At 39.9% G+C, this 14291-nt stretch overlaps 1 protein-coding gene across 3 annotated transcripts in view; it reads right to left on the reverse strand.

Moving 5' to 3' along the window:
- LOC129107070 (MAM domain-containing glycosylphosphatidylinositol anchor protein 1) overlaps positions 1–14291 on the reverse strand; it is a 179557-nt gene that overhangs the window by 114248 nt on the left and 51018 nt on the right. For all 3 annotated transcript variants that reach the window (XM_054618452.1, XM_054618436.1, XM_054618444.1), the window contains exon 3: positions 5799–5938. In XM_054618452.1, coding sequence (XP_054474427.1) covers positions 5799–5938 — 140 coding nt within the window. The remainder of the gene's footprint in view (positions 1–5798; positions 5939–14291) is intronic.

The following is a 14291-nucleotide window of genomic DNA, read 5'->3' on the forward strand; positions in this document are numbered from 1 at the left end:
GGACACTCCTGTTAAACTGAAGTACATTCATAAATAATAACAAAGCAGCCAGAAGACTTGAACATCCTGTGTGTCTGCCAGCACCTAGAGGCAAATACAAACTTCTCAGTGAGGATGGAAGAGAAAGAGACTTTCACTTTGGTAGCTGTTTGGCTGTTGTATTACTTTTCCTTTTTACTGAGAAGAATCCATGAGTACACGAAAGAATAAGGGAGTGTTGTTCTAAAATAAGATGAAAACTACTCTTACATCATTGATGAAAGTTTAACACAGCAGCATTTTTCAAAATGTTTTGGCTACAGTTTATTTAGTTATCCCTCTGCTTCATAAATACTGACAAGTAGTGCTGCCCACTGAAAGTTTGTGAGTCGAATCATCCGTCTGTGACCCGTCAGTCGTCTACTACTTCTTGTAGTTGAGCCATCGTTATCTCGTCAAATGCGCTAGTGGTTAACAAGGGTAACTGTAACTGTTCTCCAACTTTTGAAGGAAAGAACTAACAAAGTTAAATGCAAACTATGTAGGCAAGAATTTTTTTTTTCTACATTGTAGATTAATATTGAAGACATCCAAACTATGAAGGAACACATATGGAATTATGTGGTAAACAAACAAATGATCAACAAACCAGGATATGTTTTATATTTTAGATTCTTTAAAGTAGTTAAATGAGAAGGTGTGTCCAAACTTTTGACTGGTACTGTATATATATATATATATTTATATATACATATATCTAACAAGGCTATTATAGCTTGATTTGATGAAGACAAATACATATGTAGTGCCTGTCTCATTATTCTGACAAATCTATCCAATCAACAATCCAATCACAATCCAATATTAATAGGGTAACCAGTCTGCTTTGGTAATAATTTTGTATGAACATCATTGGTGAGGGTTGGCTGCGTAATGTTTTGGACTGACAGCTTTTATGTACACAACATATTTGTCAAAGGTTGCTGCTAATTGGCTAAAACTTGAAAAATATCAAGAACCTTTGCAGAGAACACTGCAGATCGAATACACTTGCAGAGATGTGTATCAAATTCATGAAGAAGCCAATTACAGCAAAGCATAACAATTACATACAAAGCTTTTCGTCAGTACCAGGAAGCACCATTCAATACTGCCAAAACAGACAGAAACAAGCTGCCTAGTTTTGAGTCATGAATATATGCCTTTGAGGCATGAATTTATGTAAACTCCTCTTGGTCAATGTCACCATTTTTTTTACATCTCAAGGTCCCCTTAACTTCCTGCTTTGGGTACTTTGTCTCTATTCTATAGGGGTAGCAAATAGCAATAAAATGCTTTAAGGTGTTTTTCATTTTCTAGCTCGCAATGACAGAAAATATGGTACAGACTACATAAGAAACCACAACTTTGTGCAATGACACAACAGTCCATGAGTGTAAAGAAGGGTCTGGAAAGCTGTAAGGAAGGAGGAAGGAGAGCTGGGGTTAAAGGGATCAGGTTATCAATACAGCCAATGGAGTGCAGTGGAAACTCTGTAACCCCAATGGGACCAACTGCAGAATGCTGCAGTGTGCTACTCCAGCAGAATGCACTGGGACAGAGGTCAGCACACCTACTTCTATTCTACTGAATCCAAGCTTGCAGCCTAGGAATGCTTGTCTGACTTCTTTCGGTTATTGTGGGTGATTTTTGTTTTCTCTTATCTGGCAGATTTGGACAATTTGTGTCTTTGAAGATTCTACCACCCTTTGGAGGGTGACAACAGAAACGGCTGACAGAAAGGGGATAACATGTGACAAAGGCCTGGCCATCAAACCCTCATTGTGAGCATGCAACAGCTTCTAAGATGTATTTTTTCTTTTTAAATCAGATCTCTATGTTTTTTTCCTACACAACGTTAAAACATACATGTGTTGTGCCTGCTTGCACTAAATGCATTATATAAATAATGCACACACTGTGCAAGTTGAGACAAATACACACATGCAGGCAGGCATGATTATCTTGACTTTAAATCGTTCAACCCTGTTTATCACAATAAGCATCACCATTTTTCTCTTATCTCTGTCTTTCTTCATTCCTACAGTGCCACCATCATTCTATGTCCTTACACTGTTTCATCATGTTGTCATTATCTGATCTCTGTCTCTCTCTCTCTCTTGCTGCATGTGTGGATGCATATATATATACCACCTTCTAGTTGACAGCCCTGTCCTTGACAATACTAACACATTTTGTCGCCACTATGTGATGCATTCAAGAATAGAAAGGTACTTAATGTTTACATAGTGTTGTAAACATTAACAAGTCAGTCATTGTTTGTGTTTCCAGGGAGTTTGATGCTTACTTAAATTTCATATTTACATTCCATTGTGATTGTACCACACAAAACCGTGGGCTGTTTAACTGTTATCAATTCATATAAATTGTAAAATCTGTGAAAAGGAATTATCAGAAATAACTTTTTGCAGGCTATTTTTTTCCCATCACCATGGTGATAGATAGGTACATATGTATGTTGTTCAATATGTATTTACCTTATATTGTTGCTTCCCTTCCTCACAGTAGTCAAGGTCCCCATTGGTTGAGGAAGTATTTCAGTGACACAGTAAGGTATGATATATAAAAAACTGTGACAAAATATTCTGCACTCATGGTCCACTTACTAGGTGTTGTTTTTTTAGCTTTCTACCGCATCGTCTTAATCAGCAAAAAAATTGTCATCTGACAACGTGATATCACGTTTCATCAGGTGACACCTGAGCCGGTTTCATTGACTGACGAAGATCTTGAGATTTGGTTGAAAGCTCAGTAAATAACAAGTAAATGGAACTTGAGATTGGATTAGTTTGTCTATTATACTAATCCCGGGAAGAGGATTAATTTCTTTGTGCAAACTACTTCTGGTATTAATTTCAAAAAAGTTCTTGCACAGCATAAAGTCTGAGTGACACGTGTGTGGGATCACAAACTCTTGACTTGACTCCAAACTCTGTCCATCACTTACATTTCGGCCCTCAGACCTTCATCATCCAGAGGTCGAATATGTTTTCTCAACCTCAGTGTTCCTGTCCGAGGGCATTAAGCTACTGAAATGTTTTCACTGCTGCAGCTCTTTGCCTTAGTCTGTTATCCGTTTCTTTGTCTCTGTCCGCCTTTGTTTGTAAGTGTGTGTCAGAATACGCATTTTACACACACACACACACACACACACACACACACACACACACACACACACACACACACACACACACACACACACACACACACACACACACACACACACACACACACACACAACGTATTTTTGCTGGAGGCAGTGTAAGTCTTGCTTGTGCAACCACTATACAGTTCACTGTGCATTTAACATTCTGACAATGTGACCAATGTGATCATTATTCAAAATACACTACCACCTCCGACCCAGACAACAAGCAATCACTGACGCAATATCCTACATTTTTGAACTGCTCCAGGGGAAAGAATTGGTGTAGTATGTGTTTTTCAGAGAACATTGTTATAATGATTATTATTCCGTCACCGGTGCAAATAAAAGTATTATTTAAAGTTGGTCTGTATTTGTTTGGGGGGATGTAAATGTGGTGTGAGTCTGTATATGTGTGTGTGTGTGTGTGTGTGTGTGTGTGTGTGTGTGTGTGTGTGTGTGTGTGTGTGTGTGTGTGCGTGTGTGCGTGCATGCGTCCGTGCGTGTGTGAGAAAGAGCCAGGAAAAGATGGATGGATCAAGCGAGAGAGGAATGACAGCCAAAGTTAGTATATGCAGGTTCTATCAACAGGTATGTGATTAGAAATTTCTGCTACGTATAAATGATTTGTTTACATCGTCTTATACACACATACACACACACACTTGAACACACAAACACAGAGTCAATAGACACACAAACACAAACAGAAGAAAACAAGGCCTAGACATGAGCATTGTTTTATTCATGTTGATGTGATGCCAGTGGACATTCACCCGTGAGGAACACAGCTTTTCTCACCTCACACACTCCCACACACATACACACTCCCACACACAATCCCTCTGCAGGCACATCACTTGATTTTACATCCAGCCCTGTAAGCTCACACATATGCACGCGCACGCACTAAGACCCTGGTCCAACATGTTTTGCTGGAAACCACGTGTGCACTATTGGCTGAATCTACTGCTCTCTGTGTGTGTGTGTGTGTGTGTGTGTGTGTGTGTGTGTGTGTGTGTGTGTGTGTGTGTGTGTGTGTGTGTGTGTGTGTGTGTGTGTGTGTACTTAAATGCTCTCAAAAAATATTTCTTTATGGAATACTAAAGGTTATGCTCTTTTTTAACCAACTAATGGGCTGAACTTCAAGCACCGCATGTGCAACCCAGTCTGAGCTGTTGTGTAATAGCATTTGTTCTTCTTCACTTCTTTCTAGTGTAACTAAAAAGTACAGAAGGCATTTCAATGTAGTGAACAGAAAAGTATAAATGTTATGCTGTGATTTATCAAATAATGTATTGTGTATTCATCTTAACACATAATATCCTTATTGTGTCTTGCCCTATATTTATTATAGTCATATGTAAAAGATCCACTGGTGCAGCTGCATAATTAGCTTTGCTAAAAGAAAAAGTAAATTGTAACCGTTCACAGCGAGCGGACAACATTTAGCCTACCAGCTGTTCTGGTTAATTAAACCCATGACCTTTAAATAACAAGCATATTCTCTAAATCATGAGCTACTGCTGCACTTATTCATCAAAACAATATACTGAATGTGTCATTAACAACAGAGATTACTCAGGTAAGTGCCAACCAATATCTTTGTCCATCTAAGAAAACTGAAGCGGGGCATGGTTTTAGTTGGTGCCACCGTCAGGCGAATAAAGAAGGAGATTGTGTGACTCAGCACAAACACAAGCAGAGTGACACTTTAAATATAACAAATGACTCGTGGGTATATCTTATAATTTATGCTAGCAAGGGTAGGGAATGTATTTTGACCGATGCTAGTCATAGAATGTGTCCATGTTGCCGGCAGTCTTTTCAGTCACCAGCATGTTTTGGACCAAACATGCCAGCCTGAAAACCGCTGCAGCATGTAAACAAAGTGAAGTTTTGCCAAATTTAAAGAGGTGTTCATGCATTATCACAACAGAAGCTGGATAAGACCTCAGGCTTTGCTATATTTGTGTCAGGGAAATATGAGGACAGAGATAATAGCTAGTATCTGAGACAAACATTAACAATCCAGCAAGATTGAAGTAGAAGGGGTCTGCAAATTTGGAATTTCTTGAAGATGGAAGCGGCCTGAGATCTAGCATGGCTCATTGATTACACCAACGCCATGGAGAGTCCTCAACTCTGATTGCGGTGAGAATGATAGATGGGTGTTATTTTCTGATAAATGCACGGCTCTGACGTTGCATATTGATCACCTACATTAATATAAATACAGAAATAAGTATCCATTTTGACGATGATGTTGATTATGCTGTTCTACTCTATTTAGCATTTTATGTAAAGTAGTTGTGAAACCACACAAGTATTTTATTTACTGTACCACAAACACATGTTTCTCAGATAGCTTTATGTCACCAGTCTGAATAAACCATTTAATTAAATAACTTTGAAATATATGATTATCTGTGTGTGTAATTGAAAAAGCTGGAAAAGCTTAATTCATCTATTCAGACATCAGTTGTCATATTCTTGCTCACTCAGTGAAAGTCACCCTGTATAACAGGATCAGCATCAACATACATGTCAAACAGTCATTAACAAATATCCTGGCACACACACACCTCTCTCAGCAGGTGGTTTGGGAGCTTACCTGTGGTCGTGGGTGTCCTTTAACAATGCACTGAAGTACTAGTGTGTCTTCTTCTTTGATGGTGTAGATTCTCTCACTGATGTTATCTTCCTTGACGTTACACGCTGCGCCTGAGTGCACGATCTGGGCGTTGGCTGGAGCTGTGAGTGAACGCATGGACACACACACATGCAGACACAGGCATGTAGCCATGAGGACATACACACACATACACACACCAAAAAAACAGAGGGAGAGAAACCACATCACATATTTAGTAACATCTCTGCAGGAGAAAGAAAGTTAATTGTCTTGTGGGTTCATATGTAATACTAGTGCTAGTATCGATGACTCAGATGAATAAATATATCACATTACTCTGCATCTGCATGAACAAAGCCTTTTGCAAAAATGCTGGAGTGTTAAGTGTGTCAGTGTTTGAGGAGAGATAGATGCGTGCATTTAAAGGAAAAATTTAACTTTGGTCTCCATTAGAAGATCATTACATTACAGACACTTTTATCCAAAGCGACTTACAATCAGTAGTGTATTACATATCATTCACCCATTCACACACTGATGACAGGCTACCATGCAAGGCGTCACCATCAGACTCTAACTAACATTCATGCAACATCCAGTCCACACCGATGGCAAGCCTTCGGGAGCAACTTGGGGTTAAGTGTCTTGCCCAAGGACACATCGACTGCCGAAGCCAGGTATCGAACCACCGACCCTCTGATTGGAGAACTACCTTGCTCTCCACTACGCCACAGCCGCCCTATAGATCAAAAGGTGCATTTTTCACTCTGGCTCAGTGCTTTTGTCTTATACAGTATAGAATGTGCGATTACAACATTCCTACAAGTGAAGTGTTCATCACTTAAAACAAGATGGGTTTTATGAAGTCTGGGTTATCTGGATGCTTGTGTCAGACTGTGCAATATAAGTTTTGAAGCATGTCAGCTGGTGGGGCCAGCGAAGAAAGGGGAACATGAATTTTCAATTTTGCAAAGTGAGTTTGAGGTAAAAAAAACTATTTTAAGCATTATGCTAACTTGTCATTGTATTCTACTCGTCGTTTCATGTTGTATTCAGACCTGGCTAAGTAAACTTGGGCCGTAGCAGTCACTTATGGCAGCGCAAAGGTGTGTTAAAAATAATAATAAAATAATAATAATCACACTTGAGAACCAAACAAAGGGTAGTAAAATGTTTTGTTCACTTTACTCATATGACTACGCTTTGTCATAACCAAAATCCAAGGTGAGATCTTCTCAAATCATCATGTTGAAATGATATCAACATATTGCCTATACTGTAGCTCCATACTCGGGTCTCCTTTACAACATTGAAGAATCAACATGCCGTGACGGCAACTGGAGGAAAAATGTATGAAAGCTGCATGATGGAAGATCTCTGCAGTGGCGAAAACTACAATATCGGAGTGTGCACAATGCTGACCCACGAGGAGGGCTGGCTTGCGTGCGAGAAGCCTCAGATGGCTTCACCTCCCATATGATGAAAGGAGACAGGAGCGAGGAGGGGAGAGACAGAGCCGGAGCGGGAGAAACAGCGGGTGAAAAAGGAAAAGGCCAGAGAGGAGTGTGAAACCCCAGAGGGAGGAGAGGGGGACGGGAGAAGCACAATGATGTGATTAGCATCGATTCACAGGGGGAACAAATATTCACTGTGCTCTACGACTGTTATCATTGAAGAGACAGGAAGCGCGTGGGCGGCCCATTCACCTTAAACATCAACTCGATCGGACATTACAATGCGATCACGAGCCAAAAAATCAAGTTCAAAATAGAAGAAGCTCTCTGAATCTGTCACCGCGTATTCTCTGAAATGGAACAAACCGGAGCTGTTAATAGCTTAAGGTATTGGGACATAGCGAGTGTGCCTGTCCACTTATATCTGTACATTTTAGTGACATAGCCACTTTACCAAAAGGGATGTTTTTTGCTCTTTCAAAAAACAATGAGACAAGAAGAAAAAGGCTGTAGGTCAGATTCAGTCGTGGTTGCAAAACCTGCGCCGTTGTCTTTTGGCTGCCTTAACAACCTTATTACAAAACACAATTTATTACATACTTTCAAAAATGTCTGCTAAAGTCCTAGTATCATAGTAAAAATAAGCCCCCTGATACAAAAGTAGGCATTTTGAAGATCTTAATTAAATACCATTGCATATATGCTCGTTACTGTAAGTGGCGACTGAAAACCGCCCACTTTCATTCATCCTCAAGTGTCATCTCTTTTGTTCACATTTTCTGAAAGTGGATGTTTTTGAGAAGAAAAGAGAAAGCGTGGTTTGATTCCCACAATGCTTACTGCATGTTCGCATTCCTCTGTTTGTGTGTACTTGAGTGAGTATGCGTCTGCGTCAGTGTGTGTGTATACTATAGAAATATGTGTGTGTGAATGCCTGTTTCAATATACTACTTAATGCTCCGTAATGTTGCGCTCAAGGGGCTCATCAATGGAGCAGTCAATCATTCACTCCTTCAGGCTTTTCATTATTACTTCAAAGACCTCTTTAGCATACCACAGCCATTTCTTCTCAAAAGTAGCAGAATTTTACGCATGCCTGCAAATAAACTCATATTCGCGAAAACATGCGTGCTTGTGCACACATGTGGCTACAAACGTACGCAGCACGCCTCACTACCGTTGCAGCAGCTCTCTACATTTAAAAAGGCTGTTTGTTGAGCTCTCTGCTTCTTGCTCTGTTGCCCTTCTCTATCCTCCGTCTTAACCTCTGTGTCTCTGTGTCTCTGCAGCACAGTCAGACTTAAAGGAGAAGAATATATCAAGTGGAAAAAGTTCAGGTGCACTTGATGAAAAAAAAAAAAGAAAACACATTCAAAAGTGGTGAATATGAGTTAGAAATGAAATGCTACTCTCCAGGAGTAACTGATTAAGTTTAGCCATTTATAGAAATATTTTACTTATTTAACCAAAACTGGTTGTCTGAGTTCCTTTACAGCAAGAACCCAGCTTCAGTTTCATACAGTTTATGTTCAAATTCACACACATGGTCTACCCAGTATAATTACAGTCTTAATCTGCTGGACGCGGAGCAGATGTAGTGGACCAGTCGGGGGTTAAGTGTCTTGCTGAAGGGCATGTTGATAGCAGTTGATGTGAGATGGGACATCAAGTCTTTTTGCTTTTTGCTTTTTGTGCTGAGATTTTCTCAGTTATGTTAATTGTTTACCAACGATCTTCCAGTAACAAACAACCTCTAGGCTACAGTTTGTCTGGAGCAAGTCTCTATGAATCAAAACGTAACCAATGAAAGGATAAAAGTATTAAAAACATTATGTGGAGTTCCAGAGGTGTGCGGCTCTAACTCAGAAAGACGGGGAGCTGATATAAATGGTGAATAATTCTCTCCTTACAGCTTATTGGCGTGTCTGCATTAGTTTGCCTCTCAGGAGAGGGAGGGAGGTCGAACAGAGCGGCTCCTCTGTCTGCTCTCGCCTTCGGCAGCTTGGCTGCTTCAACTGTCTGATCGAGTAGGGAAAGGGAGGCAGAGAGAGAGGACGAGACAAGAAAGGCAAGAGAGAGGGGGAGGAAAGAAAGGCAAGATAGAAAATACGTAGATAGAGAGGTGGGAAAGAGAGAGAGAGACAGCAGGAGCAAAACAAAGCAGAGAGAGACAAAAAAAACAGTAGACAAGTAGAGGGAAGAAACTAAGAGAAAAGGGAGAATAGAAAAAAGCAGAGAGGAAAAAAAATAGCTAAGCTGAAGTAGAGGCAAGGAGAGTGTCAGAAAGAAAGATACCCAGAACGGGATGTACGGCCAGAGAGATGAATGGATGTAACCAAGGATTTGATAATTAAATTGAAAAGTGATCAATGGGAAATGGTACTTAAGGTGAAAGAAAGAAAAACTGAGAATAGAAGTAGATGATAATAATAATCCTAAAACAGAGGGGAAAAAAGTAGGTAAATGTAGTCAGCCAAAGAAGAGAGACTGACAGCGAGGAGGGATGGATGGAGACTGCTCGACAGGGCACTGCAGTCAGAAGCAAAACAAAGGACTGATGCAACCAAAGCATATGGACTCGCCATGCTACACTACAGAGAATTTCACTCACTCTTCTATTCTCTCACACAGCAACAATAACTCCATTGCAAAAACAAACTGGACAGTCCACCTGTAGCCAACTAACTAACATTTAACCACTTTGTAACTTTTGCAAATATCCGCTGAAGCAACATAGTGTCTGACAACTTGGAATGCATCCCCACATGTGCATAATCTTAAATATATAACAGCAATTACTGGTTAGTTGCCCAGCAATACAAAAGAAACATTACAGGTGTGTTTACACAATCGGTGCCTAACTTAGCACAAAGCAGCAAGATTGTCATGACTTAGGTTGAATCAATTAGCACGACGAAAACTAAATGTTTTCATACGTTCATGTTGTTTATCTGGTAGCCATGTGCTGATAGGCTGGGGAATAAAATAGGTGGAGAACGGACATTGAACTGTTCTCCGTTGTAATTTGAGTAGTACAAAAGTAAATAGCGATTGTTGTTAGACCGCTGTTTGGCTCATTAAAGCATGGCTGAAATAGCAAGCTAGCTAGCTAACCAGATAGCTAGCTTGCTAATGTTAGTTTTGAATGTTTGTTCTACTACTATTTTATTTCTATGCTGGTAGGCTTCTCTGGATAGTATATGAGGGTTCAAAATACAGAACATCCAAATACATAAATGCCATGAAGCAAATTATTATCTCAGGATTCCCCATTATTCTCAAGAAATCTGATGATGCTGCAACAGTGTGTGAGATTTGAGTTGTAATTTTAAAAAAATTCTTCAAGTATCAACAGCAGAAACAAAACATCATAACAGGGTAACAAAATAGCAAAGGAATTAACTGTCTAAATCAGGTCAAAGCCTCTAGCAAAGGAAAAAACACTGGCACAGTGTGGTGTCCGGAGGTGCATCAATCCAGTTAGTGTGGAAGAAGATCATCAGTCATAGAAAGCTGCTGCTTTGACAGCAATCTATCTGACTCTGATGATTCATCGATCAAAACTGTTCCAGGGAATGCTGATTGAAAGTGTTGTCCATGCATTATTGGAAACTTTCTGAGACATTCGATGCACATTAGTTGTAAGTGAAACATAACTATCGGCAAATGTCTCGTCTGATTAATTGATTCGTCACCGCCTGCCATGTTTGTTTTTGTTGAGGGGACAGGACATCTCTCACTAAAACTAATGATGAGACAAGAGAGCTGGTGTCAAGCCGCAGTGACTGCCTGACAGAGTGCTGAGCAGCGTGTGTGTGGTTGAAAGAGCGAATAAGAGAGAGAGAGAGTGTGTGTGTGTGTGTGTGTGTGTGTGTGTGTGTGTGTGTGTGTGTGTGTGTGTGTGTGTGTGTGTGTGTGTGTGTGTGTGTGTGTGTGTGTGTGTGTGTGTGGGCTGTTGATATGTGAGCGTTCATACATGCATGTGTCTGCGTGTGTTTCTCTGCGAGTTATGCTGTATCTTGCCGGAGGAATCCCACAGAAGGTCATGAATCCTGTCGAACACGAAGACACGCGGAGCATGATTGATATGCGTAGTTACTTTATGGGAGCAGCTCATGCATGCCGATGAGCTCTGTCTCAATTCACTTCATTTACAAGAGACCATTTAGATGCTTTGGCCCTTCCCCTGCCATCACAAGTAGGATACAAAAGAAAGGAAAGGAAAAGGAAAGCAGGAGGAGATAAGAGTAGTGGAGAGTGGGTACCCGAGGGAAAAGTCACAGACTTTATTGATTAACTGCAATAGAGGGAAGTGTTCATCTGGCCCAAAGAAAGACTAATCACAAACACACATACACACACAAAAACAGCCTTATGATCAAAAGCCCGAGCGACTCCGACGCATCATCATTTTTATCATTCTTCTCTGCAGACAAGATGGACAGAGATCAAACGGTTGATGCCATGACCACATCCTTTTCATTTTGGCTCGATTGGAGCTTCAGATATCAAAACTCGTCCGGGACATTGATTTAACTTTTGACCTAACCATTAAATGGTCGTTATAAATGAAAAGACTGAGTAACGTCTTTGGTGCTTTCAATCAACTGTAAATTGATGTTTCCCCGCTAACACACTCTTATCAACACAAACACATACAATGAAAGAATAAATACATATTTTTTTCTGCATATGCTTCAATGAGTGCGTTTCTTACCTTTTTCCAAAATATTTTAATAAAGTCAACCAAATATTTCCCTCTGCCACTAAATAAATACAACCTCCTTTAAGGCAGTGTTGTGTCTTTCATACAAACATTAATTTTATTGGTGCTGAATTCAGTGGCAGGTTTCCAAACTCAGACCTGGATGAAATAGGCAAGCAGCCAATTTTTTTCTCCGGTCTTGTGTCTAATTTGATTATGGTTTTGGAGACATCTACATCTGAATATAATTTCCTTCAGGCAGATTCAAAGGTTAAAAAAGAAACCTGAGGAAAGACTGATATTACTGATATCCATTAACATGCCCATTTTAATACTGAAGTCGTCACTTAACGGTAAATGGAGACAGATATTCAAACACAAGACCAATTTGTTATGAGACTAATTACAAAGCGCCGGGACTTAAGCTATAATAATATCACAGCAGATTTATGAAGAGATTTTTAAAGCTGGGAGAGTGGTGGTTGAGAATTTAGGGCCTTTTTGAATTATGCAACATTGGGGGAGAGAGGGGGCGACGACTGAAAACACCCAAAGTTCGGCGACTGTTGCTAGAGACTTGCAGTATGTCAGCAGGTCTGAGGCGTTTGGAAGGGAAATGCTGGTGGAGGTGATCAGACAGGTAGGGAGAAAAAACAAATTGATGAGTGAACAGAATCTTGAAATTCTATCCTGTTTTGAACCGAGAGCCATTGGTGGTCATGAAGGACAGGGGTGATGTGATGCAGCTATAGTTCCTAGATACTTTTGAGGACTTTTTTTTTGTGGCACTACAGAGGATACAATTGCAGTAGTCACGCCTGGATGATACAAATAGGTTAATATATGTAACATCCATATATATATATACAATTTGTAATATTTGAGCTTTATCGCCAAGCCCAACCAGCCCAATAAGAAAGAGAATGTACATATTTCCAAAAATGTCAATACTTATTTATTATGAATATAAGTGAATTGAGAAGCTCGGTGCATGGAAAGCAGGGATTCTTTAGCCTGTCGAAAAGTGATACTAGAAATAGGAAGGAAGCAGCCTGGTTAGGACAGTGAAAAACATGGATATCACCTGATCACAAAACACGTTGAGAAGTATTGATTAAATGACCACTGTGGAGGAAGAGACTATAAGCCAACAGTAGCATGTGAATCAATTACACACACACACACACACACACACACACACACACATACACACACACAAGCACCAATCTTCAGTTCCCTGAGGGAAGCTTAATGCAGGAAGCAAACAGAAGAAACATATAGACAAAGAAACGGTTATTGAACAGAAAGATAAGAAAAGCAGCAGATTAAGAATCTTCTTCCAATAGCATATTATTCAGTATATCAAATGATAAATCTCCATATGCCTAGCAATTCAGTATATGTACATGCTTCCCTCAAATTGTGGCAATTTTGGCAGTGGTCATTGCATGGATTCATCTACATTAATAAGTGAGCATGTCTCATGCATGTGCTGTTGTTGACGTCAGTGTATGTATATGTGTGTGTTTGTGTGTCATGTTTTAATTGGTCATGCTTGCCTATGTGGATCGGATAACTAACAGTACTGACTACAAACAGTCAATGCTAATAGCTATTTATTTTATCCACACCAATGGAGGGCTTTTCTAGGTTCATGAAATTGACATGTCAGGGTGTTTGACAGTGTGTGTGATACATGCTGTGAGACCGAGCGGTCTTGTGTGAACCGTGTTTGTCAGTGAGTGACTGTGTATTTTCCACCACAATCACTGTAAGTGGAGAAAGAGATTGTGCGATCAACAAAAGTATCAGTTGACAGCAATAGCTAATAAAGGGGGATCATTGGAGAGCAGAGGGTAGATTGGAAGGGCAGGGAGGTGGAGAAACAAAAAAAAAACTGTAATGGAAAAGAGAGAGAGCCAGAGAGAGGGAAGAAGAGCAGCAGTTTCCTGGCAGCACTGCAGGCTTCATGTCCGAGGACATCGACTCCTCTCTTTGAAATATTGTTCAATATAGATTATTGGCAGGCACAGAAAATACAATCCAAGAGGAAAGGGAGGAAAGAGGAAAATTCAAATAACTGAGCTTCTTTCATCAAAAGTTGATTTTTTTTATTTTCTCATACTTTTTTCAGCAATCTTGAGAATTACCTTGCTTGTGCCTTACCCTGATCCTATTGTAAGATCCAAAAATGTTCTTCTTTATTGCCCTCCTATGGTATTTTGGTTATTTCCTCTTGAGATACCAAAAAGGTCCAAAACAACTCCAAGAATGTGATTAAATCTAGCAAAAGCAACAAAGTCAAAGGTAAAA

Source organism: Anoplopoma fimbria, chromosome 2, assembly GCF_027596085.1.
Source record: "Anoplopoma fimbria isolate UVic2021 breed Golden Eagle Sablefish chromosome 2, Afim_UVic_2022, whole genome shotgun sequence".
Lineage (NCBI taxonomy): Eukaryota > Metazoa > Chordata > Actinopteri > Perciformes > Anoplopomatidae > Anoplopoma > Anoplopoma fimbria.